Source organism: Trypanosoma brucei, chromosome 4 (assembly GCF_000210295.1).
Source record: "Trypanosoma brucei gambiense DAL972 chromosome 4, complete sequence".
Lineage (NCBI taxonomy): Eukaryota > Euglenozoa > Kinetoplastea > Trypanosomatida > Trypanosomatidae > Trypanosoma > Trypanosoma brucei.
This window is the reverse complement of record NC_026737.1, coordinates 173975-199974: the sequence shown is the minus strand read 5'-3', so window position 1 is coordinate 199974 and position 26000 is coordinate 173975. Positions and strand designations below refer to the sequence as shown.

Sequence of the window (26000 nt, the reverse complement as noted above, 5' to 3'; positions counted from 1 at the left end):
GCTTATTTTCTTTGTTTAGCATTACTCACTGTGTGGAATTTTTTTTTTCTTGGTGTTGTGATCAAGAAGTTATCTTGACAGTTCTTGATTCTTTTCAGCAGCAACAACACCGAGACACAGGTGGGTAGGGTATAATAAGTGTAAAAAGGAAGAATAACGCATTCGGGCATATCGGAACAAGAAGGAAAAAAGAAAACAATGGTGGGATTTAAGACTCTTTCATCCACTGCACCGCTGGCGTTCTCAGAGTTTTCTCATCTATTACTCGAGGCCCTTCTGGCGGCGGCCCTCGCAGTTGCATTGGCCCTGCATTTCATCCGTAGGCGCAACACTTCAAAAATAGTTGAGCCGGAATTGCCACCGCTGGAGGAGCAACAGCGCCGAATTGCCGCGTTCCGGTCGCAGATGTTTAGAGCCGACGCGAAACCAAACGCCAACACACAACTGCCCAACCGCACCGGAATGTCAGAGGTGGAGGCACGTAATAGCTGCTACATCACGCTGCGGGACGAATCGGATTCAAGCAGCAGAGAGTACCTTGACCTCGTGACGGAGGATTTTCACTCCTTTTCAACGCATCCCACGGTGGTGGATGTGGCCAAGAAGATTGTGGTGGCGTACGGCGTTGGCAGCTGTGGCCCCCGTGGGTTTTATGGTACGATTAAGCCCCACATGGTGCTGGAGGAAGACATTGCCAAGTTTCTTGGTGTTGAAGATTCCCTCATCTTTAGTTTCTCCTTTGCTACGATTTCAACGCTTATTCCATGTCACGCATCGAGGGGGGACTATCTAATCGTTGATGATGGTGTTAGTCTTCCCGTACACGAAGGCTGCACGTTGTCCCGTGCGAACCTGCTCAAGTACCGACACAATGACATGGCGCATCTTGAGGAGATTCTGCGAGAGGTGCAGATAAAAGAAATGAAGGAGAAAAAGCTCTCAAGAAGGTTTGTGGTGACCGAGGGCGTCTTCAAGAACCTGGGCGATGTGTGCAAGCTCCCACAGGTTTTGGAGCTCTGTGAGAAGTACAAATTTCGTATTATTCTCGATGACAGTTGTGGTTTCGGTTGTATGGGCCCCACGGGGCGCGGTACGCATGAACACTATGGTATTCCCACCACGCGGATTGATTTATATGTTGGAAGCTTAAGTCAGGCCATGGGTGGAGTCGGCGGTTTCTGTGCTGGAGAGCACGCTATTATCGAATACCAGCGACTTACAGCAGCCGCTTACGTCTTTTCTGCTTCTCTTGCCCCTTACATTACAGCCGGTGTTTCGGCCGTGTTGAAACTTCTGGATGAGGACCATTCATTCCCCGAAAAACTTCAAAGAAATGCTGGTCTCTTTCGTGGTGCCATCCGGAGCGCTGGAATGAATCCCGAAAAGATTACTTTGGTGGAGTGCGCTGGTGATGTGTCCCCAATTGTGATCCTGCGCCCAACCGACGCTTATGTGAAGTGCCACCATCAAAAGGTAGAGGAGGAGTTACAGCAGGTTGTGGAAGCGGCAAGGCGAAAAGGTGTTCTTCTTACTCGCCATCTCTTCTCTAAGGAGGAGGCATGCAGCAACTTTTCGGCGCTGCGCATTCTTGTAAAGGGAACAGCCACAGAGGATGAGTTGCTGCGGGCCGCTAAAGTTATCACTGAAGCGGTGAAGAGTGTTTTTGTTTGAGCCATGGACGTCTCGATCAAATCGGAGAAACATTTGTGGACATCACAAATTGCTCAGTGGATTTGGTTTATTTTGTTTTATCTTATTTACTATTACTTGCAGTGACGAGGGGCCCATCATGCCTCTGCGTAGATATATATATATATATATATATATGTGTGTGTATGTGTGCGTGCGTGTGGCGAAGGGGGATTGCAAGGGACGGATGGCATTTTGAAAATCTCTACCAAGTGTTAACGCGTCTGGGAGTAACCGACAAGGGTATGAAGCGTATGTAACGGTCGGGTGGAAAAGGAGAAGGGGAACAGTGAGAGGAAATGCGAACAGATGGTGGGGTTACCGCGAGGATGCGCTGGAGGTTTGCAGCGAAGTGAATGTCGCTTTGGGCATATGTTTTTGTGCGTGTGGGATATTGCTGCCGAGGCGTATGCGCTCATCCGATCTTTTCTACCTTAAAAGTTTTTTTTTCTTTTCCACATTCCTGAAACCGTGTGCCAGTTTCCAGTACTTCCTCCTTCAACATGCGAACAAGTTCACATGTTGTCGACCCCCCCCCCCACAACTACTTTTTATAATTTTGTTTCCTCCTTTCCCTTATTGCTACGTGCTGCTGCTGTTTGTTTCTGCTCCTTCCCTTTCCCATGTCGTTTCGACCCTCAATATCTTGACATCTCTTCTCTTTTCCTTCTTCTTGAAAACATTTTGACCAAAAAAAATTTTTAACGTGTTGCGCCCGCGAAGTTTTTACCTTTGCATCAGTGCGCGCACCATCTGTTTCATTTCGGCAAAGTCTGTTCGCTGTTCACAACAATCGGATAGGCTAAGGTAAGGTTTATATATTTCTGATCACTCTTTTTTATATATACCCGTTTACCTATTTATATCTTTTCCCTTGCCGTCGTTTTTGGCATTCCCTTTTGTACCTTCCATTCGTTGGTAAAATTAACATCATAACCACAGGTGTTGCGTAGTGCTTTTACGCATCAGTCCGGTCATGATGGAGCTCCCTATGGAAATGAATGTTGACGGCGTCCCCATGGTTCTGTCGAAGGTCAGCTACTCACCCATGCTGGATTTCGGGGGTACATTTTCCTACAGAAGGTATTGTTTTGTGGGTGAGTTGCAGCCTGAGGGTTATGTTAATTGGTTTTTTGCCCCGCTGGAAGGGTATAAGGATAAGCGGCTTCGGGTCCATGAGTCTGCTGTGAAGGAGGGAGCGCTTAATCACTTGGTGTTCATGCGACTTGGGGAATTGTCATTTCGTCAATACAAATTGAAGCATATACCTTCTCCTACTGAGCAACCCCATTCGCCTGTAACACCACAGGGGGATTCCACGAAACAGTTGATGGGTCATGCGCATCCACATTTCAATTACATATTCGAAGCCATGCGGCAGGATCAAACGTCTTCGCCATCCCCACGGAGCTCATCCATCGGCTCCGATTGCACATACCACTCATCAAAGGAAAGCTGCGAGTCTCTGCAAATGTCCTCGTCTCTGGTGGATCTGCCGGGGAAGCGGTTATCCAACGCGAGCCTGCGAAGTGGTGTCCGACCACCGCTGGAAGCTCGCCGTGGGGCTGTTTGCGACGACGAGGGGTTTCTTCCGCCCGTGAGATCGCTGAAAAAATCATCTGAAAGATCTCAGGAGCTGTAGGGCACCCCATTTTTATTTACTATTTTTTTCCCCCTTGCCGTAACCGCGGCCGCCGCCATTTTTTTCCCCCCTCCTCTTCTCTTTCCCTTTCAGCCAGTTTTATTAACCTTGAGGCACTTTTTTTTTTTTTTGTGTGTGTGTTTGTGTCTGTGTATGTGTCCCTGTGTATGTGATGTTTCAGAAGTATATACGTCAGTGCGGCACATATTTTCCCTTTCTCTTTTTTCCCTTGAGTGTTTCCTCCTCTCCCCTTAACAGGCACGGGGGCGCATATTTTAATATATATATTTACATGCGCATGTCGTGCCTGCGTTTGTTGCCGCACTTCAGTGAGGCAAATTTCCCTTCAAAAAAAAAAAAAATTCTTTTCAAAATTCACTTATTTTTCTTCCTCGTGCCTCTGTTTTTCTTGATATGCTTCAAGCAACTGGCTTTTTTCTTTTCTCCTTGTTTTCGTTTGCTTTTTTTTTTTTGCGGCTTTTCCCTTTTAATGCTATTTTATGTTTTTATTTGTTTGTTTGCCCCTCCCTTTTCCCCCTTTGTTTATCTCCTCCTGGCTAATATAAAACAGAATGTGTTTGCGCAGTGGATTGCGTGACGCGCGTATGTGCGTGTTTCTCTCGGGCCATTCATCTTTTTATTTATTTATTAACCTTCTTTCTTCTTTTCCCCTTCTGTCAGTTAATGAATGAAAGAATGAAGGAAAGAGTGAGTGATCGAGTGGAGGAGAAATCATGAACGTTTTTTTTTTTTAAAATTGTTTACCGAAGGGTGCTGCTCTTTGTGGTGGATTTGTCTGCCCTCTTTCTAAAGTTTTCCCACCTTTTCATCATTTCCATCACTTATTATTATTATTGTGCACCATTTCTTCAAATTCTTCCATGATCAATAATCCTTCGGCCTCGGTGGAGAAAACTCCACAGAATAATAGCATTTTTTTAAAAAAAATGTGAGGAGTTATGTTTTTGTCAAATGGGACGCACCTCCGCTTTTTTTTTATAAAAAAATTCCATCATTTCAAACTGCATGATTTCCTCTTCTCCATGAACGCGCAGTTATCACCAAAAGTCAAATAAATAAATAAATAAATTGAGTAAGTGGATGAATGAGACCAATGTACCGATCTTGTTTATCTTTATATTATTTCTGTATGAATATCCGTATGGGTATCCGCACTCCTTTATGTGTCTATACATGTATTTATATTTACATTACCGCACATGTAAAGTGAGTAAGCCAGTGATGAAGTGAAGTAAATGGGAATGGGAGTTTCTTTTCTTTTCTTTTCTTTTTCCTTCCCTTCTCCTTCCCATTTATTTATTTATTTCCCTTCCTTCCTTTCCCCCTCTCTCTTTTTCTTTTTTCAAAGTTATCTTAATTTGATCCCAACTTTTTCTTCCGCCAGCTGATCAAACCTCCTCTTCCTCTTTTTGTTGTTGTTGTTGACGTTGTTGTTGTTTTATTTTTTTTTTTCTACTTCTACTCTCTCTTTTTTTTCTTTTTTATCACCACGGCGTGCTTTTTCTTATTGATAACAATAACAGCAACGGTAAAAAAAAAACAATAATAATAAAGATAATTAAAATGAAGACGGGGTCCGATGATTTATTTTACCAACATTTGTTTTCACTTTTTCATTTTCATTTTCTTTTTTTTTTGTTTTTTTTTTTTTCATGCACGTCACATTTTTGTTTCCCCGTCAGGCAAATGAGAGGACTGAGTTTAGCGGCTGTTTGACATTCCCTCGTAGATTTGTCACAGCGTCAACTCGTCATTTTTTTTTTTTTCATATAATTATATCTTTAACTTAATTTTATTTCATTATTTGTCGTGTCATGTTTTCCTCTGCCGTGGTTTGAAGAAAGGAATAAGTAGAGGTGATATTGTGAGAGTACAAAAGGAAAGAAAAGAAAAGGTGTGGTAGAGTGTACAAAAGAGGTAAAAATGAAATGAAATAAAATGTAATAAAATAAAAAGCCAAGAAATCGTAAGAAAACGGAAGTAGTTTAAAAAGAAAAAAAATGTGAAATAATAGTAATAACAACAATAATAATATAGCAACAACAACAGCAGCAACAATAACTCAGGGAAAACAAAAGGAGTGTGTGGAGATGTGGCGGAATGAACAACAAGATGTGATGTGCGGAAAGACGGGACAATCAAGAGAGGAAAAAAAAAAGAATAAATAAATGAAGAAACAACAACCAACGATAAGTGGCAAACTTGCAAAAAAAAGCAAGAAAAGAAAAAAAAGTCCATAAAGAACACGTGTCGTTTTATCAAAACCGTTGCAGTTGTTTATTTATCATCACTAGTCATCCGTGTGTCAACTCATTTCAGTCCATATCTTTTCTCTTCTCTTTTTTTTTCTTTTTTTTTTTTTCATTTTGCCATACCTTTTCAATGCGCATTTGTAATGAAACCCCGCTGGTTCGGGGTTTTGTTGCAAGCGCAATTGTTTTATTTGAACTCACATCTTTCAGATGTGGGGCTCATGTTTTCTCGTGGATTGCCAGTTTTGCTTTCGTGTGAAGGAAAAGTGAGGATGTTTTTTTTTTCTTTTTTCTTTTCCTTCCTTATTCCTTATTCCTTCTTCTTTCTTCTTTCTTCTTCTTTCTTCTTTTTTTTCCTTTACTGCCACACATGTGGAGGCAGTAAACAACAACCACAATAACCACCACAAAACAAATGCCATATTGCCGGCTCTTGTGTGTCTGTGACTCCCCCTATCGAAATGGCGGAATGATGGAAGAAAAAAAAAACAACAACAACACTTTTTTGTTTAATTTTTACTTTGGAAGGAAATGGTGACAACACAATCGAGTGGTGGAGATTCCGAAACTCAAAATTGATTTGCCTACCGGCCACGCCATTGCCACTCACTCGGCTGTCACTTCCCTCACTGCTTTCTTTTCTTCTTTTCTTTTTTTCTTTTTAAATAATAATAATAATAATAATTATTATTATTATTACCACTTCCATCCGTTATTTTGTTCCCACGTTGTGGGGGTGTTCGCAACATTAATGCAGATGCATGAAAGAGCCTTCAATGGCGCAAACAATTGTGTAAATGTGTGGAGAAACTAAAGCTATGTGTCTGTGTGTGGTATTGTTTAGATGCGCTGAGCAACTGAAGGGAAAGGGGGGAGGGGAAAAAAAAAAGAAAGAAAGGAAAAGGTATGTGGGAGGGGAGGGGGGAGGACAGTGAAACGACTACATGTCAGAGTAAAATGAAATTAGGAGGAAAGCAAAAAAAAAAAAAGGAAAAAAAAACTACTAGAAATGGAACCCTAGTGCATTACTGAGGTTAACGAACGTACTTTGTTATAAGTCACAGGGTTCTTTCTGTCTTTTCTGTCTTCTCTTCTCTTCTCTTCTCTATTTTTATTTTTATTTTTCTTTACCTTTCTCCTTTCTCTTTTCTAATCCTTTCTAATCTTTTCATTCTTTTTATTTCAAAATATATGCATGTATGTGTGTATATAAACATATGTCTGTACACCACATTTCTTTTTTTTTTTTTTGAGTACCAATTATGTTGGCGCACCGTTTTCCCTTTTTTTTTCTTTCGTTTTAATTTTCTCTTTAAGTGCTCCCTGAGGCGTGGTGGACGCGAGGCGAGGAAAAGGGGCACTTGAATATTTAAGGGGATGGACACCGCTGCTGAAATGTACGCAATGAGGGAAAAGAGTCAAGCAAATAAGAATGGTGGAGATATGGCGGAAACCACCCTGGGAAGAAAATGTCCCTTCGCTCCGAGTGATATTTCGCCCTTCGTGGCGATGGCATTGCAGGATCATTCCGCAGTATGGGATATTTCGGATGTGAAGTCTCCACTGCGACGCGCACCCGGAAAACGGAAGCGAACTGAAAGCATCGGGAAGGACATGAATTCATCCGTTAAGATGGAAATGACAACAAATACCGTGGCGACTATGGCGTACCTCTTGCAGAGCGGTAGTCCACTGTATGACCCAGTGGAGAAGTTGTGGCGTTGTTGGAATGGCCATGAATTATGCATCAAGAGAATCTCTGATTACAGTGGTGCGGAGGAGGTGACGTGCGATTTCTGTGGGGTGACCCATTGGTGTAAAAACAAGGAGGTGCGCGCCAAGCCTCACAGGTTAAAGAAACTCCCCCCGGAGGGCCTTCTGCCTGCGGAGGCGGAACCGGTGGATGAAACTTACCTTTATAACTGTAGCGAATGCGGTATGGATCTTTGCGTACACTGCGCAAGTGAAGTGTACGAAGACGAACGCTATCACGTTCCCTGTATGCAGTGTGTGCAGTGTAAGTTATTCATGCACGATACTGACGGCATGTTACATCGTTGCCAAGTGAAACGTACCCATGTATCGCCATCAGTACTCCACAAGTCCCCTACATCTACTAGCGGTTGTGTGTCCTCTTCTATACAAATGGACTCTACCGGTTCCTGTGGTGTTTCTGTTGGTCGGGAGCAGTCGATTACAACGCAGCTGCTGCCTAGTGATGTGTGGGAGGTTTGTGTGGCAGCTAAAAACGCAGAGGAGGAGGTGCGGGCCCGCGCCCTCGCCACCACACTTTTCGTGAAGGAGACACACGTGCTGGGCACAGTAAAGCAATTAACTTTCCGAATGCCAACGAGACTGGCAGCAGAGGAGTTGGCACGGAGAGGAAGAGACGCCGGGTTGTGCACAGCCGTTCGAAAATCGTTTGTTTGACCGCAACGTTTATTTCTGGGCGGTGCGAGGTGAGAAAAGGGGGAATGACGCGCTGTCGGTGGTTTTCCTAAGGTGCCTCACATGGAAGTCCCACACAATTTTGGTGTTTTTTTTTATTATGGCGGTAGCTTTGTTACCGCTCACATTTGACACGGTACTTCGTTCTGTTAGTTATGGATCGTTTTCTTTCTTTGGATGCTTATAACCGTTCTCCTCACTGTTTTTCATTTTTCATTTTTTTTTTTGCCGCTGCTTGTTCGCATCAAAACTTAACACGACCTTTGTGGTGTTGTCCCACTTACTGACGGCGTTTACTAACACTGGAAATGTTGTGAAACACGAAAGCAGCAAGTCCACGGTGACGAGTCACCGTGCCATACGAATTCACGAGAAATATTACTAAAAGCAGCTGGTGTGTGTGGGGGTGGTGGTGGTTAATAATCTAAAGGGGATAATAACAGATACTAAAGTAAGAGTTAGTGGCAGGGGCGTCAGTCACGTCTGTTCGTGTGTGTGTGTTTGTGTGCAGTGTTAGTATGGCAGTAGTGGAGATTGGATGGAATGTACGGGCTGGTTATGTTGGTGACACAAGGTGCGCGCGCCAGTTTCCGTCTCTTCACTTGTTGGAACCGCCTGCTGAAACAAGTTTTCCCTCTGTGCTAATGGCAGCGGATGGGGCAGGATCAGAGAGCGTGTCATCCATGTGGACATTACAGTCTTTGGATGCTCAGCGGGGCTCTAATATGGATTACCTGTCACGCATTATTGGGGATGAGCTGCATTGCCTAAAGGAGGAAACCCTCACCCTCGTGGTCCCGGAGGTGTGGCACGAGCGGTTCGACGTGATGCGGGCGCTATTTCATTCCGTATTGGAGTCAGGTGTGGCAACGGCTCTGTATTGCCTACGACCAAGTGTTGCATGGGCACTGAGCTCGGGGAAGTGTTCCACCGTCGTGTTGGACGTCGGGCACAGTCACGCCACCGCCGCTGCGGTGTTGGACGGCTACGCCCTGCGGGGAACGGTGGCTTCGAGTGATGTTGCCGGCAAAGTTGTCACGGAGGTGCTCAAGGGTATGTTGGAAAGTGAGCAGTTACAAGCACTAGAAGGTGTGGCGCGATTCAAGACTCCTGCCGTGCGGGCATTAGCAATGGATGATTTGGTTGGGGACATTAAACGACTGGCATGTACCGTTCGTACCGATGCTTCTAAAAGTAACAAGGAAGAAGGGTCATTAGTGTTACGAGCCCCGGATGGGAGCGCCATTACCGTTGAAGGACGGGCGCGAGTGGAGGCATATGAGGTTTTGTTTCGTTCGGTTGGTGGTTTCGGGAGCTCACTGGGGGACCTTGTTGTGGGCTGCAAGCAGCGTTTAGATCCCGAGTGGCAACTGCAGTTCGTTTCGCACACACTTTGTGGTGGAACGGCGCAGGCCCCCGGTTTCCGTGAGCGGTTGCTAACAGAGGTTCAGCAAAGGGATTCGTGTTACTTTCGTTACGAAAAAGAGGGCGGTTTCCACTTGTCTCGTGCCGTAGACGGAGCCTGGGTGGGCGCATCTTTGGCGACAGATAGCTCCTCCTTTGCATCCCTTTGGATTACACGTGCCGATATGGAGGAGGAGGGAGATTCGGTGTTGTACCGCAAGTTATTTTACTGATGGCGGTGTTGGTGGTTCTGGTACGTTTTTTTTCCCCGCTACTCAGACATTTTTTTGTCCTCAATTTCTCCACCGTGTAGCCGGCACCTAACGTTTTCTCTTCATACTTTAATTCTCTGTTTTAGTCCCATCGTTTCTCGATATAAAGGCGTGCCACTACTCTCTCCTCTTTCTGGGCCCTGACGCTGCGCGGGTACGTCGCTGCTGCGTCACGGGGTTTTGTTTATTTCCATATCTCAGGGTTGAAGAGAGGGAGTGGCATTGCAGGTGTATATGCTGTGGGAAATATGGGGATGCATATATGTGGGTGGGGTCGTTGTTTTTTCTTTCACTCCTTCTGCATTGGTGGTGCCCCCCTCTCTACTGAGCTGATTTGAATGCTTCGTGGGATTTTTTTTTTCATCGTTTTCCTTTTCCACGTTCCTTTGTGTGGCAGCATACCGCACTCCGCCATATGTCTTGTCGCTGTTTCATCACATACCCATATGTGGTGTTGCTTCATTTGGCCTTTTCCCTCTCGGGAAATATGTGTTTATGTACGCTCCTTTCGTCACTCTTCCGTCTTGTTTTTCTTTTTCGTTCGCCTGCGTCACCCGAGAGGCACTGCGCCTCCTCTTTCATTTCGACCACGAGGGAGTACGGGGGCGCTGCCCTACGCGTGGCTATTTATGACAAGCCGCCGTGTCGTCAACGTGGCAGCGGGTGCTACGAGGAATCGGCAGCACTATTTGAAACTTCTTAGGGATTGCGCGCGGGAGCTTCCCCAGGCGCGGATGTCCACGTCCGAGGGTGCAACCGTTACGAGGGTGGAAGAGGGAAGTAAGTTGCTTGCCACTCCAAGGGCCAAATTCCTTGAGGCCAACTTGAGCCTTCCCGAGGGGTGGGTCGAAAGTTCAACGACGAGCCTGCAAAAGTCACTGGAGGGGGTTGTTCCAAGGGAGAAAATAGTTGAAAACGACCTTTTCCGCTGTGCACTTATACATCCCAGTTACGTCCGTTCACGTTCGGTGCGTGCTGCTGTGGCCATGCCTATTGAACTCACCTTAACTGGCTCATCCACACTTCGCTTACTAAAGCAGGTGGCTGATGCACACAACTTGAAGGGTTATTTGGGGTCAGAAGAGATTGCAAACGTTCCTCGAAAACTTGGTGTGATCGATTTGGTTTTGTTCGATGGGACGATGTTTGAGGGAGCCGGTTGGAAGGAGCGAGGGGAGCCCCCAGAGGAGGTGTGCATGGCCGCAGCGACGGCCCTTTGCGGCGTAGTGACGCTATCGGAAGGTGCTCATTCTGCAGCCGTGCTACTGGACCGGATTCGAGGACGAAATCCCCTCTAATAAGCGAGTAAAGGTAACACGCGTTATTTGGCGATCTGGTTGAATACCAATAACTGGAGGTGTTCCACTGCCATTTTATTTTGCTTCTTACCTTTCCTTAGTTGTCCCGCTAACTTTTTTTCTCTGTCCTCGGTTTTTGGTTTTGGTCCTTTTTTTGCAATCCGCTAATTCACTTAATGTTGTATAGGGTAGAGAAGGCTGGTCCCCCGTGTAATACACCCCTGTACACACATTTTTGTATAAGACTCACCGAAAGCAGAGCAAAATATGAGCCAGTTGACTGCCATTTTGTGTCCCAGACTAATTCCTGGAAAGTTGGCTTCGGGTGGCGCTTCCGCCGCTCTTATTGAGGACATAAAGAAATGGCCGTATCAAGCAGCTCAGATAAGTTGCCATGATTTGTTGGCAACGAGCTCCTATTGCGAGGGCTCTGGCGAAGTGATTATAATTGATATGAACAGCATGCAGTTGGTGCAAACATTACATGGCCATGCTTCACCGGTAACATCTGTTCAGTGGAATCCGACGTCGCCTTCGTGCTCACATCAGGGGTTGTTACTTTTTACGGGCGACCGAACGGGTGTTTTGAAGGTATGGAACGTCACGGAAGGTGCGACTGTCAACAGTGTCCAGCTTCCTAGCAACCGTCCCATTTGCGCAATATCCCTTGTGACGAAGAAGCGTATCCTTGTGGTAACGCAAGACTCTTCGTGTTTTGTGTACGACTCGCATCTTTCGAGCAATGACCCATGCGATGACCCTCAACTAACTTTTGCACTCGGAACTAACGAGAAGTTCATCCCACTTTGCGTGCGCACATCAAAACTTAGTGAATTTTGGACCTCCTGTGTTGTTCTTGGTGACCGAATTGGTATGATTTACTCTCAGGATCAGGACCGGAATGGGAAAAGCCCCCGTGCATCTGTGAAGAATTTGGTATTCGAAAGCACGGACGGTTTTGAAACTGTCGTGGACGCTGTGTTTAGCGAGTCTCAGGAGGGGCTCCTGTACTTTGCTACGAGAAACTCAGTGGGCGTCTATGACTGCAGGGCAAACTTGCTTCTCGATGAGAACGTGTTACGATACAGCGCGGGTGATGGTGAATTCAGACGCATTTTCTCTTCTGCACCGAGCACACTGACTGAAGATACGCAGCAGCTTCCACTTTTGTATTCGTATGGATCAAACCAGCGACTCACTGCGTGGTACCTGCTACGTGTGGGCAAGGCAACGAGTGTGTCTACTGATGTCAGGGGTGCGCGTATTGCGTCAAAGGTGGCAACAAATGTTATCCAGTCTCTGTCAGCACCAAATGTTTTTGCCGTCATATTTTCTGATGGATCTGTGGCACGGTGGCGGTACAGGGTGGATTGCCGACGGTGGGTGATCGACAGTTATTTTTCCGCCGCTCTAAAGAAGCCCACCGGGTTTTGCGTACTTGGCGACAACACGCTGTGCTGTGCCCTGGAGGCAGGTTACTTGGCCCTGGTTGATGTGGCACACAGCAACGCCCTGAGACGAATAAATTTTGTTAATACAAGCAACACTCATATCATACTTCTCGCGCCGCACAGTTCTAAGGAATGTGTGTGGGTGGTGACGAATAAGGCTGAGCAGTCTAAACAACATCACCAGGTGACATTGTTTGACTGCCACAGCGGTGTGGTGCTCCAAGTGCTGCGTGAGCCCAAGTACTCTGATGCTACACGCATGAAGAATATCACGCAAGACGCGACTGGGACGTTCCTGCTTTTAACTTTCTTTGGCGGCACGTTCGAGGTTTGGAACATTACAGAAAGCCGCATCATTTACTCCTATGAAGGGACAGGGGTGGCGAGTGCCTCCTGGGCTCCCCAAATCTTTACACCCGTTCTAGCGGGTTTGAAGGGGGCTCCAGAGCTCCTTTTGATTGTCTTTTCAGATGGTTCCATGAGTTTCTGGACAGTGTCGTGGGATCAGGTGGTTCCAAACCGCGACGCGGTCCCGAGGTTCCCCAACGGGTCGTCTACCCGGGTGTTATGTACTCCAACAAGGGATGCTTCCGTCGTTGTTGACGGCTCTGGTGCGGTGACTGTTGTTGGCGTGGGAACGTCTGGGTTGCATGTGCGATCACTGAAGGATATCCCCGCGGCGAAGACTGCAATTGCATTGGCCGTATCAAAGGGCGGAGGTGGATCCGATAACAAAGGGGAACCCTCCGACGCAGGAAATTGGTCAGAGGAGTATCTTGCGGTCGTTTTTTCGGATGGCTCCTTCGGCGTCTGGAGTATATCCAGTCAAGAACGCATGGGATATTCCAAGAACACAGACATCAACCTGAAGGCGCGTGGGGCAACGTGGTTGGGAGATGCACTTCTCCTTCTAACCCTAACCGGTAACATTGTAGTGGTTGATAAGTTACTCACCAGTATCAATAGTAGTGTGTTCAGTAAGGCATTGAGACGGCCACTCCAGAACAGTGCCTTTTTTGTTCCGGAGCATCGGATGCACATTCAAACAGTGCTGGAGACCCAAGTCGCATGCTCAGCGGTACCCTCTGAAGTTCGACCCTCAAGTGATATCTGTCCAAGTTGCCTAATTCGGGGCATTAATCCTGAGCGGTTTCCGTGTCGCGGTCCTTTTGGACAGGTGATCACCGCCGCCATTTCCTCTTTGACACGTGAACTGGATCTTTACAGGAAGACGATGGTACCGAGGTATATTTACGAGGGGATACAACATGCGTTTACACAGAGTCGTACTGATGAGATTGCCCTTTGGGTAGCCCGTTTTTTTGGTCAACAGGAGAGACAGCGTCTGTGGATGCAGTTCTGCTTGAGGCGCGGTCTTAACTGTAGCGGTGCTGAGGCTGGTGGCGATGGTGGTCAGCAGTCCAAGTCTGTTGAACGATGGAAGGGAGGTCCAGAAGTTGGACCCCCAGTACCTTATTACTGCGCGGATCGCTTTTCTGAAGTTTCCGCGGCATCCGAGGTAGTTTACAACAACCATGTCTACATGAACGAACGCCGTGCTGAGGCGCTTGAAGCGTCTAAAGGGAAGGAGATTGACGTGTTTTCACAACGGTTTCTCACTGCGCGCGAGTTGTTGAAGCTTCAGCAGCCACAAAAAGCTATAGATGTCCTCATGGACGTCAGTCATGAAGACAACCGGTTTCCTCACCTGTCAGATTTTGCTGTGGCTATCTCTGCATCGGTTGCTGCCCTCAGCGGACCAGCTTCGGAGCTTTTGACACTTACAACAAGCCGGGTGGCTTCTCTTCTGCGAGCTCGGGGTGACTTAGACAGTGCCGTCGATAAGTACATGCTGTCGGGCCACTTCTATGAAGCAGTGAAAGCTTTGCAGCTTTCGGGAAAGTGGGGTGAGGGTGCTGTGCTTGCAAAACTTTCCCCCCTTCCAGCCAAGCAGCAACGAGATCTTATCTGCCGATGGTGTTCGCACTTGGTCAGGCACGGTCAGGTAATGGAAGCGGCAGTAATGTTGGCTTCGCAGGCCCTTCCGTTTCAGGTGCTCGTTTTGCTTAGTGAGTCTTCCCAGTTTGAAGACATTGCCGGTTTGCTGGCTATGGTATTGTTGGAGGATCCCTCCTTCAACACACGAGAATCCTTGCAGGAACCGATTGTACTTCCAGTGGCGGAAGATGACTCCTCTGATGCCTTAACACTGGGAGAAGTATTACTGAACGTCCTGGTTGATTACGCAAACATGCTGAACACCGTCGGGAACGTTGTTTCTGCCAAAGCGGTGTTGGAATACGTTACCTCTTTGAAAGGCAGGAACCGGGGGATAACTTCCACCTCCACCTAAGTAGGTGGAGCCGTTTCTGTTTTCAATAGGTATAGAATGAGAGGATGTTGCGTCCCTTATTCTCATTTGCTTCTCCCCTTTTTTTAATACCCTCCTCTGTTTTGCTGTGGCCGTCTACTAACGGCGTTACGATCAACTCCACCGTTTGTCCGGCTGCTTCCTTTTTAAAAGCCCGGTCCTCATGGCCGAAAAGAATCAGGATGCACACCTTTTCACTACTCCCTTGTTTGCCTTGTTGTCTTTTCTGCCCCAGCACTTCTTTTTTTTGTCCCTCCGCTTTTTAGTCTGTAGACGTCTTAACAGTCGTGTGTGTGCGCCTGTCCTCGAGCCTGGAGTGCGTCATGGGGTATGCGGGGGCAACGGAGCGGTAAGTTCGCGGAATACACCGCAACATATGCCATTCTCAAGCGGATTGGACTTCACCAAACTGTTTTAATTGAGAAGCGCGACGCGTCCGTTGGGTATGGTGTTTACGTACGGGACGCCTGCGATAGTGGTACACCTTTGTTAGTTGTACCCTCACGGCATGCATTTTCTCTTTCAACGGTTCAGAAATTGGGCGCGAGGGTGCGCCAGGAGGACTTAATGCAATCACCGCAGTTGGAGATCCTGAACCGCGGTGTGCTGTCGCGGCTATTGGGCTGCACAGCAGGGGAGTGGATCAGTTTGGCGTGGTGGCTTGCCATTGAGCATCAGCGCAGTTTGTCGCCGTGGTGGGGCTGGTTAAACGTTCTTCCCCGAATGCAGGACTTCCGGACGATGGAAGACGAAAGCGGCCGACAATGTCGGCTTCACCGTGTCCAACTGCTTCCCTACTTCATAGAGGTACAAGGTAGCATGCAGGAGGAAATTTGCTCAGCATACGAGGTTCTTTCCGAAAAAAACTTGATGCCGTCCCCCAACCACTTTCGCTGGGCTGTTGATGTCATATTGACAAGGTCTCATCGACTTCCTGCTTGCTGGACCAACGGGGAGGGAAGTAGTGTCGAACTGGGCATAATACCTTTTGTTGATCTCGTAAACGGTGACGATGGCGGTGAGCGGAGACGAAACGCACGAGTGGAGGTTGCATTTGAGGTTGAGGAGCTTCCGCGCTGGTACCGCGACGAGTTTCTGCAAGAGTCAGAGCGGCGCCACGTTAACGGAGAGGAGGCACTCCGGCGACTCCTGGAGGAGCACTTTTTTGCCCTGGTGGCGCTGGAACGCGACCTGACAGCATCCGAGGAGGTTATAATGGAGTACGAGTTGGTGCCGTGGGTCACAGGCGCCCTGAGTCATGAAGATGATCTACTTTTGGGGAGGTTACTGAGGTACCGTTTTTGAGAGTAAACGAAACACGCTGTAGCGAGAGAACTATGAGTTGTACTTGTTACGCGTTCGTAACGTGTTGCCATAAGGTAGTGCGGCGATTAATTCACCTTCGCTTGTGTGCTATCCTCAATGGGTCTATTCTGGGGGGATGTCTGTGCATATATTCTTTTTTTGTGCCACCAGCGCATTGTAGTTAACTTCCGTCAAGGGGAACAACGTGCAGTGAAACAGAGGAGGCCACATAAAAGAGGTGGTTACAACAGCCTGACTGGCCTTTGGAACAGGAGGGGATACAAGTTAGTTGCGCACATATTATGTCCTTTGCTTGGACGCGAATGAAGATGCGCCTCACGACGCGTTCAGTCGACATAATGCGAGCCTTCTGTGACGGTTGCAACAGAGCAATGGCAAGAATGTCAGACCCTGTGCGCCGGTTGGGTCGCCGCATCGGGGAAGAGTCTCCGTGGGTAGTTGTACTTTTCGTGTCTTCTGGTATCACTGTTTTCCCTCTCGTGTTCTATCCCGTATTGAAGCCTTATCTGATGGATGATCCGCGGTATATGAAGGAGGAGGAGCGCGTCCGGTTGTGTCTGCAGAAGGGTATTGATCCCTACCCATACATGAGGCACAAGGATTACGTGTTTGGTAATGTTGCCCCTGCTACGCAGACGGAAGAGGAAGTTCCCCTTAGCGCGTCGTGGGAGCACCAGGCAGTCCTCAACTTTCAGCGAGCGAAGGAGGAGTTGCGCAAGGAGGTTGGAGGTGACGTAAATGACTCCGTGACAAAACTTTTGGCCCTTCGTGAGGGGCTTCATAAGGAGTTTAAGCGGCAGAGACACGCCGTATCGGAGGAGCCGTCGAACCTTGTGTTTCACCAGGAACGAAAGATTGGGACAGATATGACATAGCACTACAAATTGATGTCTGGTTTTCTTCCCCCCCCTCCCCAATCCCGGCGAGTCAATTTTCCCTCACATTCTTTGGTGATTTCCCTTTTGTAAAGTTAATCTACTCTTATAGTGGAATTGTACTGTGTGCTGGAACTCTCTACGGCCCACTGTTTGCCCCTGCCATTTAAAACGAAAAAAAAATGTACTTAATCATTTGTTATATATATATATATATATACATATCAGAAGGTGCCTGCTTCAACCCAGGCATTTAATGTTTCGTTTCTTCTCGCTGCGCCTGGCGCCGGCACCGTCAGCTGATGCGGCGGCTAAGCTCCCAGCAGGAAAACCTGCGAACAAGTCGTGGTTTCGGCACAATTTAATAATCCGGCGAAAAGCATCATACCGGTCACGATGGGGAACCGGTGCTGAGGGGTATGGCACAGGCGTGCCGTTTAGTGACCAGGTGAAACTCCACTGTGTTGACAACACAAACTGTAAACATGTGCGACTTATATCGAAAGCAACAGCGGAGCGCTTTGCCCACTGCCGCGTCTTCCCTGCGGTAGCTCATCGCGTGTCAGTTCAGCGTTTCAAGTCTGGGCGGGGTGAAGTAAGTCGCCATCGTGTAAAACCTGGAAATATCTATTGGGTGTGTCTACTTTCCCGCAGGCAGACGAATACGAGGATGAGCGGACTTCGGACAAATTTCGATAGGAACACGTGCATTCTGATGAACGATCAGCGTGTACCATTAGGCACCCGCGTCATGTATTGTGCGGGGCGGCACGTGAATCATAAATACCACTTAAAGGCGGTTGTGCTCGCAAATTTTTTTGTCTGACATCGCTGTACTATCTGGTAGCGTATAGTGGCATCCCGCCACACCTTCGATGCTGAAAGTGTTTTTGATGAAGCGTTTTACTTTTTTTTTTTTTTGGGCACTGTGCACGTACGTAGGCCTCATAACCCTTCTCGCATGTCATCAAATGGCTTATTTTTTCTTAGTCTTGTAGTGCGCTCAACTTTTTTCACTTTTCGCTTCTTACATCTCTACTTCTCGCTGCGTTAGTTGCTTACTTTGTCATAGGGTTGATTTGTTTGTGTTTCGGACTTCCTCATTACAACACAACGGGCGTGAGAAAACTTCAAAACCAATGACCACAAGCGACGAATTACCTGCTAATGGCGAACTGGACCAGACCGAGAGGATACCTGATGTGGTGGAGTGCGAAAGGTTGAAGAAGGCGGGAAACGATTTATTCGCTGCGGACCGAGTGGCTGAAGCGCTGGAGTTGTATCGCGAGGCAATTAAGCACGCACCATTGAAGCCGGTGAAGAAACCAACGCAGCACCGACAGGACGAGGTACCGCCGTGTGGTTCAGAAGGTACAGCTCAGAACTCCATTGGGGAGTCCGGTGTGGTGTCAGAGAAAAGTTCAGCACCCGGTACCGAAAAGTCCTCCAAAGTGGGGGCCGATGACGCGGCTCAGGACGGTGACGATGATGGTATTGATTACACACTTACATCACAGGTGTACTGCAATGCCGGCCTGTGTTTATCAAAGCAGGGGATGCCCGAAGACGCTATCACTCACCTCAGCGAGGCGATTCGACACAATAAGCAGTACAGTAAGGCGTATTATCGACGTGCCGAGTGCTATTATGTGTTGGGGAAGTGGTCCAATGCGTACGGGGATTATGAGGAATACGAAAAGCTAGGTGGCACGCTGGATGCTGGCAGCCAGGACCGCAAAAGGCAGGCAAAGGCGAAAGTAGATGAAGAGATGCAGAAGATGCTCGGGGAACTGAAAAATATGGGAAACCGATTTTTAAACTATTTTGGATTGTCTACAGACAATTTCAAGTTCGACAAAGACCCTAACACAGGCGGCTATTCTGTACGCTTTGAGCAGTGATTTTGGTTTTGCCGAGGACATGCGGCGTCTAGCTGCAATCACCCTGCTTCTTCTGTGAGGATAGTGCACCCAATCAACATCCTCCTCGCTGTGACTAAAAAGTATTTGTATGCATACTTAAAAGCAAATAATGCGCGGATCTCTGAGCGATTGCTGTTTCACTGCGCTTACTATCTCATCCTTCCTCATTTTCCCCCTATTTCCAACTTTGTTGCTTACCGATAAAACATAGCCGTCAGATGTGGGTGATGGGTTCCTGCTTGTTCTCCACCTGATCCTCTCACCACTCTACGCAATTTAATAGTCAAAAAGTTGGTCCCCACTTGAGGATGACGGTAAACTGAAAAGCCAGTAGTTGGAGAATGCGTGGGGCGGAGGAGGGGTGGTAGTGAGTGTGTTGTAGAACTCGTATAACAACTGTTACGGCCGTTTCTTGTCTAAGTTCGGAAGTGCTGTCGGTGGAATATAAATAACTGGTAGTGGGCCACAGGGTGACACTGCGCACGTAAAATAGTAGTTGAGGTGACCCTCGTTCCAATTGCTTATATACTTCTACTTTGTGTTGTTTCACCCTGTGGGTTGAAGGGCTACTTTACGTGTTCCCTGACCTGCATGCGTGCCAAGTGCTGCATTCGCAGGCGAAGTTTAGTTGGCAGTAAGCGTATCACACTTATTTCGGCTTAGCTTACTTTGTTGCGTTCTGGTTTTTGCTCTATTTTTCCAGATGCATGCTCGCTCCCTTTTTGGTCAGCCCCGCATCTTATCTTTCGTCTCCCTTCCTTTGCTTTCTTCGATCGCTCTTGTTCACAGTGGCGGGAAGCAATTTGTTAGTAAGGTGGCTCACTCTCTCACGAGCGCGACAGGAAAATATGTCAGAGGTGGATCAACAGCATGGGGGGCATTCTGTACTTGAGTGCTCCGGTCACTTATCGTTGACGAAGCGACCGCCGTCTGCTCAGGTGGGCGGAGATCCGCTAATTTTGGGCGTCAAGTCAAGGGTCAAAGAGCTCCGCCGTCTAGTGGAGGAAAAGTCCCGGCTACATAAGACCTTGGAAAACAGACTGCGAGTTCAGACAACGGAGACAGCAAGGATGATGAGCGAACTACAGGCCCTTGACCACAAGATAGAGGAGGCACAACGTCGTAAGAGGCGCCTGTTGCGACTGGATGTTGCGGCAAGGAAGCGACAGGAGCAACTCCGGGTGGCCCTGAAGGAGGCGGATACGGCGCTCATGCAGTTGAAGAGTAGATGTACCCAACCATGTGGGGTAGGGATGGGGGCATCGCCAGAAAAGTTCAGCTCGCAAGCTCTTCCAATAGTGCCACCTTCTGTGGGTCCTTCGGATGAAGCGGTTCGTGTTGCAACCGCGGTCTCTACGTGCGGGGAGAAGGAGCAAGCTGGACTACAGCAAAAGCTTTATAGCGTACGTACCAAATACCGGAAACTTTGTGAGGAGAACAGAAAACTGCAAATGGCGTTGGATGACATCTCTGCAGAGGAGACGGCGACGTCGTCATCAAGCACACGCAAAAGTAGTGGTTGTAGCAATAGCGTCAATAAAGATAGATTGGAGTATAGGGTGGCGCTCGAGGAACTGATCGGCAGCTTTATGGAAGCAACCAGCGTCAGCGCTTCACCCCATTAGTATTCATCAATTAAGCATTTGTTCTGCCATACCGCGTTTATTTCTATCGTTGTATTTTCCCCTTCTTTTAATGATTTTTTTCCCCCTTTGTCAAGCCTGCTTGATTGGTTAGTTATGACAGACTTAATTGGAAAGCGAAAGAAGGGCATGGGAGCACATGAATGTGCACGCATTTGTTTTTGCCTCCCCTCAGCGACATCATGCTCACTTCCGGGCTCCTTTTATTCCTCTCAACACATTCCCCAGGTGAATGTGTCACTTGCAGCCTTCACCAATGTGTCCACTCTTCTTCTCTACTCTTCTTCACTGCTTCCTTACCCCCTTTTCTATTGCCCATCTCCATTCATCATGTATGTCTTCATTTCGCATTTGTTTAATCACATTAGCTGCGGTCCCCCATAGGAAGTACTGTTAGGACACCGCAGTGTGTGTGGGTGTGTCTGTATACGAACTGGAGGCGGAGATGCGTACAAGTGCGGACATTGCAGGTTTGCTTGCACAGTACATAAAGGGGCAACCGGAGGAGCGATTGGTCACTGCTGCTGCCTATCCGGACATTTTCACACCTGATGTTGTCGAGGAGCTTAATGGCGCTTATGCTCTACTGCTGGATGCTCAGCGACAGGCGAGGGAGGCGTGTTGTGCCGTTGATGACGTTACGAGGGAACATGGGCTCCCAACCGCTCTACGTATAACACCCAAGGAACAAAACGAACTTGATGTGACAGAGGAAATGATGATTAAGCGGTTTGCTGAGGAGGTAGCAGTGTACCTTTCTGAGGGAGGTGCGCCAAACATTAGTAGTGATGCGGAGCCAACCTCAGTCCTGAATTCCCATTGCGTGGACTTACGCTGGCACCAGCACTCTACCCTCGTACTTCATGTGTTGTCGTACCTTCCGCTTGAATTCACATTAAGTGTCGCCGAGAACGTTTGTAAGGGGTGGCGGGAGTGGCTCTTCATTCCCGAATTTTCTGGAATGTTTTGGCACGAGTGTACGATGCGGGAGTACCCGGAATGCGTGCGCATGCTTTTGCTGTCGGGTGGTGAAGACGCACGTCAATGTGATTGGCGTACATTCGCCATGCTTTGCTGCTCTGTGGACGAGGAGGATATATCCGGTGAGAGGGATGCGGAGTCCTGATTTAGTACACAGTTAATACCGAAAATTCACATTAACCCGAAACGAAGTGAGGTGACTCTAATCAAAACTCTTCTCTTCCACCATCCCTCCCACACGGCGGTGGTGCCTTGGAGAAACCCTTTGCCCATGTATCTGTGTGTGTGTGTATGTGCCCAAGGGGGGGGGGAAGAGAATATAGAAAACAGTAGTGGAGATGCACTTTCTGTGTTCCAGACCACGGCATGCACTCTCAAAAGAACACTGGCGTTGTGGGAGTCCTGTATGTTTACTCATTTCAGCGGCGGGGTCAAACGGTGTGCTCACCCTTTATAGAGCTCAACGTAACTCTAATACGTGTGGTGGAGCATTTGCGTACCGACTGAGACAACGAGTGCTTGTTTTCTTCGTTTTGTTCCATGCGGGCTGTTGGCATGACTTGTGTCACTTTCGCATGCACATGCGTATATTCTGCAGGGTGGGAGGTGGGTCACTAGCGCATCGCTGTGGACAAGTTGGCGTGTTGGTTTCGGATGCATATGACCATCGTGTTGTCATGTGCTGTGCGTTTGTTGAGGTAACATACGTTACCATCTATCATGCGATGTCGTTCAATTGCCGCTGCTGTTCCTTCCGTTTTTACGTGTGTTAAACCTTGAGTGCATGCAAATGTTCCGTACTTGGCCTTCAATTCCCTTCCCCGTTGCAGATATTAGTGCTGCTAGCTTTCCTCTCCTTATCGTTATAAAAAAAATTATTATGACTTCACTCTTACTCGTTTCAACGGCAAGATAGGGAAAAAAAGGAAGAAAAGAAAAGAAACCGGACACTGAAAGCACCTCGTGCCCCCACGCGTGTAACTTCTCCCATCTGTTTCTCACTTGGAGTAGACTATGAACACGGAGGGGCTCCCGCTGAAGGTGCTGTCCGATGCTGTCGGCACCACCGTGTCGTTGGAGTTAAAAAATGGGGAGCTTTACACCGGTACGCTTAGCGAGGTGGTGGACAATATGGGCGTGTTACTGACCTCCGCCCGCAAGACGACGATGGCGGGACGGGAGGTGGATATGCCGAAGGTGTTGGTGTGTGGAACAAACATTGTTTTTTTCCAACTTCCCGACGCGCTGCGCTGCTGTCCGCCGTTGATGAAAATGGGCAAGCTGCTTCCCAGCGATCTGGACGGTAGGGGCGACGGAAAGGGATTTGGTGCGCACCGTTCCCGTAAGAAGCCAAAGAAGTAAATATTCTCTTTTTTTCTTCTAATGACAACACGCTGAGGAATTCGCGCGCTGCTGGAAGGTGTGCGTGCACGTCTGGGCGGGAGGATGTTTGCTTCACGTTGTTGCAACCTGTGTGGTTCTGGTTGGGACGGCAAGGGGTTGAAAGACTGTGGGCTGAGAAAATGGAGGAGGAGAAAAACTGGCTGCTTGAGACAAATAAGATGAAGGAGTAAACGACAGAGAAAAGGTGGTGCATTTGTGTGTGTGGGTTTACGTCGATTTACGGATGGTAATGAGCTGCCATACTGAGGGGCAAAAAGAGCATAAGATGGCGGCGGTGCTTTTGGTTGTGACATCGGCAAGGGGCCCGGTGTTGTGTGCTGTCACTTTTGTTGTTAATGAGTACAGGTCAAGCGTCGAAGCGGAGAATGGTTGCGGAGGGTGTATGGTTCTCTTGCACATTTCTGAACTTCAATTCTAACTCGGGAACGCTAAGGGCCGTTCTCCATTTTTGTGCTTTGGATGAGGGACTACGGGTTTCGGCGTAGATGTTATAGCCTAAAGTGGGATTTTTTTTTTTTGACAGAGATCTTTTGTTCTCACACTTTTTCTTTCGTTAAAAAAAAATCTTTCGTTTTATCAACGCTGGTCTTCGCTTTTTTTTTTAAACTCCATTCACCCGACAGGACGTTAGTGGGTGGGTCCCCCCCCCTCGTGAGCGGCGCGCGACTTCTGGCGGAAATAGGTCGTTCACTACTCTCCTTACATGGTCTTAGGCGCTTTTTGTGGCTTAGCTAACTCACTTAATTCACTTGGGTTATGTTGGATTTATCAGTTTTCATTGCTGTTTTACTAATTCTTTTTTTTTCTAAATACTTTGTTTCCTTACCCTGACAGGAAATAGAAAGGCCCTCCCGCACTGCGGTTCTTTCAGCCATCGGAGGAGCTTGCACGTGGGCGCCATGAGTCACCATATCCAACTGCCTTGCTTTGCGGAGACAATAACATCTAGTGGCACTCTGTTCCCAAATATCAGCGGAGGGAAACCACAGAAAAAACCTGAAATGAACTCTGTCCGGCATCCTCAGCGGCCGGTGAGGACACAGAAGAAGCGAAATAAACCAATGAGTAGAGTGGCCCCTAGTGAGTACCCGCAGTGGGAATTTAAACATCGCATGAAGGGAAACCAAGAGACGCAAAAGTCAGTACTTTCTCGCTCTCCTGGAGGAACACTGAAGGACTTGACGGCGGCCCTTTGGCAAACAGCCAATGAGGAAGGGTCATGTCGTCGTTTGATAGTTGCTAATGAGAACATCCAGTGGAGATGTATTCTTCGAGCTATGGGAGGGGGTTCTGCCGAAAAGGTGCTCCCATCCATGGAGTTGGAGAGCCGTGGGATGCGGCTGCTTGCCTCTAAGGACTACGCTGGTGCCCACGTTTGCTTCAGCCGTATCATCAGACAACATCCAAATTCAAAAACGGCCCACTGCCGGCGCGCGATATGCGACTGGCACCTGTTGCTCTTTGACGAATGTATTGAAGACGCTCGCAGGGGCATCGATACAGACAAAGATATGTTGAGTCTCCTCTGTCGTTCGTTAGTCGTCCGTGAGAGATATCGGGACGCATGGCGCTGGTATGACTATGGGCTGAAAGAGCTCGCTCCGTCAGCGGATGATCCACACAATGTCAAATGGACGGCGGAGTGTACCGCCCTGCCGGTGTTGCAGAAGTTCCGCTCCTGTATTGAAGAAAAGAAGTGGAAGGAGGCGTTATGTTCCTCGGACGCCGCGCGGCCCCTTATCGACGATACGCCGCTGATACTTTTGGAAGCGAGAGCACTGCTGTACGTGTCCCCAACTGCAGCACGAACACTTCTGATGGAATATGTGCCGACCATACCTCGCCCAACGTCGCTCCGTACGGACGTATCATTGGAAGAACAAGCAGTTTGGCGGAGTGTAAATGAGCACTACGTTCAGGCATCGGTTGTGTTGGCACAAGCAAATGTATATTGTGGAAGCAAATATCTAGAGTTCGCCGCTGCTCTCGTGCAAACGTGCCTGACACTCAGCCCTGGTTTCGGCCCAGCCCTTGTGCTCGGGTATTATCTCGTATCACTCGAGGAGGTTCTTGTTCGGGTGGCGGATTTATTCGGTAAGAAAAGGTATGTAGACGCCATTCCTCACATTAATGAGGGTTTAGGGTTGGACAAATCCAACCGTTTGATGTGCGCACACTTGTATTGCATGCGTGCAGAGGTGCATAGCCATTGTGGCAGGTATAACAATGCTGTTGATGACTGCACCTCCGCCATTGATATGGACCCCAGTTGTGCGAAGGCCTACGCATGCCGTGCAGAGGCGCACTACCAGTTGGGCTGCCGAGCCGAAGCTGCTCTGGATAGACTGACTGCCGTAAAGTTTGATCCAGAGTTGAGCCACATCTTGCGTGGTGATGAGGAGCAGTCGCTTCCTAAGATGGAAGCAAATGGCTCCTCACAGCCACGAAATGGGCAAAAAAGGTGCATACCCCGGTGGTATGATGCCTTTTTGAGAAAGGATGATTTCGCAACCGATCCTTTTGAGAAGGCAGAGAAGGAAAACTCGACGCCAGTAGTTCGGACGATGAATTTGATGACCTTGTATGACGCCTTAGAGCTTCCCTTTGGAGCTACCATTGATGATGTCCGGTCTCAGTATAAAAAACTCACCCTGAAGTATCACCCGGATCGGGTTATTGGCGAGTCACCAGGTATGCAAGAGGCTGCACTGGAAAAATTTAAGCGTGTTAGCAGGGCACATGAAGTTCTTTCTAATCCCGAGGAAAAGCTACTCTACGATGTTTCCCTTGGAATGACTTTTTCAGCGGCTACATGATGGAACAATACATTAGTCCTGGTGGAGCATGGGTCATTAACTACAGCGGTGTGGCGCAAAAAAGAGGAGATGGAACCGTTGAGATGTGTAGATTATGATTCCCTTTGTTCACGCCCCCATAATGGCTTTGTTTATTTCCCTTTCGCTTTTTGTTTAGTGTGTGTCTGTACTACTTTATTTCTTCC

The 26000-nt window shown here is 48.0% G+C and overlaps 18 protein-coding genes across 18 annotated transcripts; 17 read left to right on the top strand and 1 right to left on the bottom strand.

Moving 5' to 3' along the window:
- Positions 1-198: 198 nt before the first annotated feature.
- On the top strand, positions 199-1671 carry TbgDal_IV850 (serine-palmitoyl-CoA transferase, putative; the record flags this gene model as incomplete). Its single annotated transcript, XM_011774368.1, has 1 exon — positions 199-1671. One exon carries the CDS (start codon positions 199-201, stop codon positions 1669-1671), a length of 1473 nt encoding a protein of 490 aa, XP_011772670.1.
- Positions 1672-2098: 427 nt separating this feature from the next.
- TbgDal_IV840 (T. brucei spp.-specific protein) lies at positions 2099-2377 on the top strand (the record flags this gene model as incomplete). Its single annotated transcript, XM_011774367.1, has 1 exon — positions 2099-2377. The coding sequence occupies one exon, from the start codon at positions 2099-2101 to the stop codon at positions 2375-2377; it is 279 nt and encodes a 92-aa protein (XP_011772669.1).
- A 288-nt stretch (positions 2378-2665) lies between these two features.
- TbgDal_IV830 (hypothetical protein, conserved) lies at positions 2666-3331 on the top strand (the record flags this gene model as incomplete). The annotated part of the gene is made up of 1 exon (XM_011774366.1): positions 2666-3331. One exon carries the CDS (start codon positions 2666-2668, stop codon positions 3329-3331), a length of 666 nt encoding a protein of 221 aa, XP_011772668.1.
- A 172-nt stretch (positions 3332-3503) lies between these two features.
- On the top strand, positions 3504-3929 carry TbgDal_IV820 (hypothetical protein, unlikely; the record flags this gene model as incomplete). Its single annotated transcript, XM_011774365.1, has 1 exon — positions 3504-3929. The coding sequence occupies one exon, from the start codon at positions 3504-3506 to the stop codon at positions 3927-3929; it is 426 nt and encodes a 141-aa protein (XP_011772667.1).
- A 1235-nt stretch (positions 3930-5164) lies between these two features.
- Positions 5165-5590, bottom strand: TbgDal_IV810 (hypothetical protein, unlikely; the record flags this gene model as incomplete). The annotated part of the gene is made up of 1 exon (XM_011774364.1): positions 5165-5590. One exon carries the CDS (start codon positions 5588-5590, stop codon positions 5165-5167), a length of 426 nt encoding a protein of 141 aa, XP_011772666.1.
- A 1391-nt stretch (positions 5591-6981) lies between these two features.
- Positions 6982-8034, top strand: TbgDal_IV800 (hypothetical protein, conserved; the record flags this gene model as incomplete). The annotated part of the gene is made up of 1 exon (XM_011774363.1): positions 6982-8034. One exon carries the CDS (start codon positions 6982-6984, stop codon positions 8032-8034), a length of 1053 nt encoding a protein of 350 aa, XP_011772665.1.
- Positions 8035-8570: 536 nt separating this feature from the next.
- TbgDal_IV790 (actin, putative) lies at positions 8571-9689 on the top strand (the record flags this gene model as incomplete). Its single annotated transcript, XM_011774362.1, has 1 exon — positions 8571-9689. One exon carries the CDS (start codon positions 8571-8573, stop codon positions 9687-9689), a length of 1119 nt encoding a protein of 372 aa, XP_011772664.1.
- Positions 9690-10066: 377 nt separating this feature from the next.
- On the top strand, positions 10067-11026 carry TbgDal_IV780 (hypothetical protein, conserved; the record flags this gene model as incomplete). The annotated part of the gene is made up of 1 exon (XM_011774361.1): positions 10067-11026. One exon carries the CDS (start codon positions 10067-10069, stop codon positions 11024-11026), a length of 960 nt encoding a protein of 319 aa, XP_011772663.1.
- Positions 11027-11293: 267 nt separating this feature from the next.
- Positions 11294-14830, top strand: TbgDal_IV770 (hypothetical protein, conserved; the record flags this gene model as incomplete). Its single annotated transcript, XM_011774360.1, has 1 exon — positions 11294-14830. The coding sequence occupies one exon, from the start codon at positions 11294-11296 to the stop codon at positions 14828-14830; it is 3537 nt and encodes a 1178-aa protein (XP_011772662.1).
- A 348-nt stretch (positions 14831-15178) lies between these two features.
- TbgDal_IV760 (hypothetical protein, conserved) lies at positions 15179-16153 on the top strand (the record flags this gene model as incomplete). Its single annotated transcript, XM_011774359.1, has 1 exon — positions 15179-16153. The coding sequence occupies one exon, from the start codon at positions 15179-15181 to the stop codon at positions 16151-16153; it is 975 nt and encodes a 324-aa protein (XP_011772661.1).
- A 302-nt stretch (positions 16154-16455) lies between these two features.
- On the top strand, positions 16456-17049 carry TbgDal_IV750 (hypothetical protein, conserved; the record flags this gene model as incomplete). Its single annotated transcript, XM_011774358.1, has 1 exon — positions 16456-17049. The coding sequence occupies one exon, from the start codon at positions 16456-16458 to the stop codon at positions 17047-17049; it is 594 nt and encodes a 197-aa protein (XP_011772660.1).
- Positions 17050-17305: 256 nt separating this feature from the next.
- On the top strand, positions 17306-17875 carry TbgDal_IV740 (50S ribosomal protein L14, putative; the record flags this gene model as incomplete). The annotated part of the gene is made up of 1 exon (XM_011774357.1): positions 17306-17875. The coding sequence occupies one exon, from the start codon at positions 17306-17308 to the stop codon at positions 17873-17875; it is 570 nt and encodes a 189-aa protein (XP_011772659.1).
- A 313-nt stretch (positions 17876-18188) lies between these two features.
- On the top strand, positions 18189-18950 carry TbgDal_IV730 (hypothetical protein, conserved; the record flags this gene model as incomplete). The annotated part of the gene is made up of 1 exon (XM_011774356.1): positions 18189-18950. One exon carries the CDS (start codon positions 18189-18191, stop codon positions 18948-18950), a length of 762 nt encoding a protein of 253 aa, XP_011772658.1.
- Positions 18951-19678: 728 nt separating this feature from the next.
- On the top strand, positions 19679-20596 carry TbgDal_IV720 (hypothetical protein, conserved; the record flags this gene model as incomplete). The annotated part of the gene is made up of 1 exon (XM_011774355.1): positions 19679-20596. One exon carries the CDS (start codon positions 19679-19681, stop codon positions 20594-20596), a length of 918 nt encoding a protein of 305 aa, XP_011772657.1.
- A 463-nt stretch (positions 20597-21059) lies between these two features.
- TbgDal_IV710 (hypothetical protein, conserved) lies at positions 21060-21740 on the top strand (the record flags this gene model as incomplete). The annotated part of the gene is made up of 1 exon (XM_011774354.1): positions 21060-21740. One exon carries the CDS (start codon positions 21060-21062, stop codon positions 21738-21740), a length of 681 nt encoding a protein of 226 aa, XP_011772656.1.
- Positions 21741-21933: 193 nt separating this feature from the next.
- On the top strand, positions 21934-22368 carry TbgDal_IV700 (T. brucei spp.-specific protein; the record flags this gene model as incomplete). The annotated part of the gene is made up of 1 exon (XM_011774353.1): positions 21934-22368. One exon carries the CDS (start codon positions 21934-21936, stop codon positions 22366-22368), a length of 435 nt encoding a protein of 144 aa, XP_011772655.1.
- A 241-nt stretch (positions 22369-22609) lies between these two features.
- On the top strand, positions 22610-22957 carry TbgDal_IV690 (small nuclear ribonucleoprotein SmD3, putative; the record flags this gene model as incomplete). Its single annotated transcript, XM_011774352.1, has 1 exon — positions 22610-22957. The coding sequence occupies one exon, from the start codon at positions 22610-22612 to the stop codon at positions 22955-22957; it is 348 nt and encodes a 115-aa protein (XP_011772654.1).
- A 941-nt stretch (positions 22958-23898) lies between these two features.
- Positions 23899-25815, top strand: TbgDal_IV680 (TPR-repeat-containing chaperone protein DNAJ,putative; the record flags this gene model as incomplete). Its single annotated transcript, XM_011774351.1, has 1 exon — positions 23899-25815. The coding sequence occupies one exon, from the start codon at positions 23899-23901 to the stop codon at positions 25813-25815; it is 1917 nt and encodes a 638-aa protein (XP_011772653.1).
- Between the last annotated feature and the right edge of the window lie 185 nt (positions 25816-26000).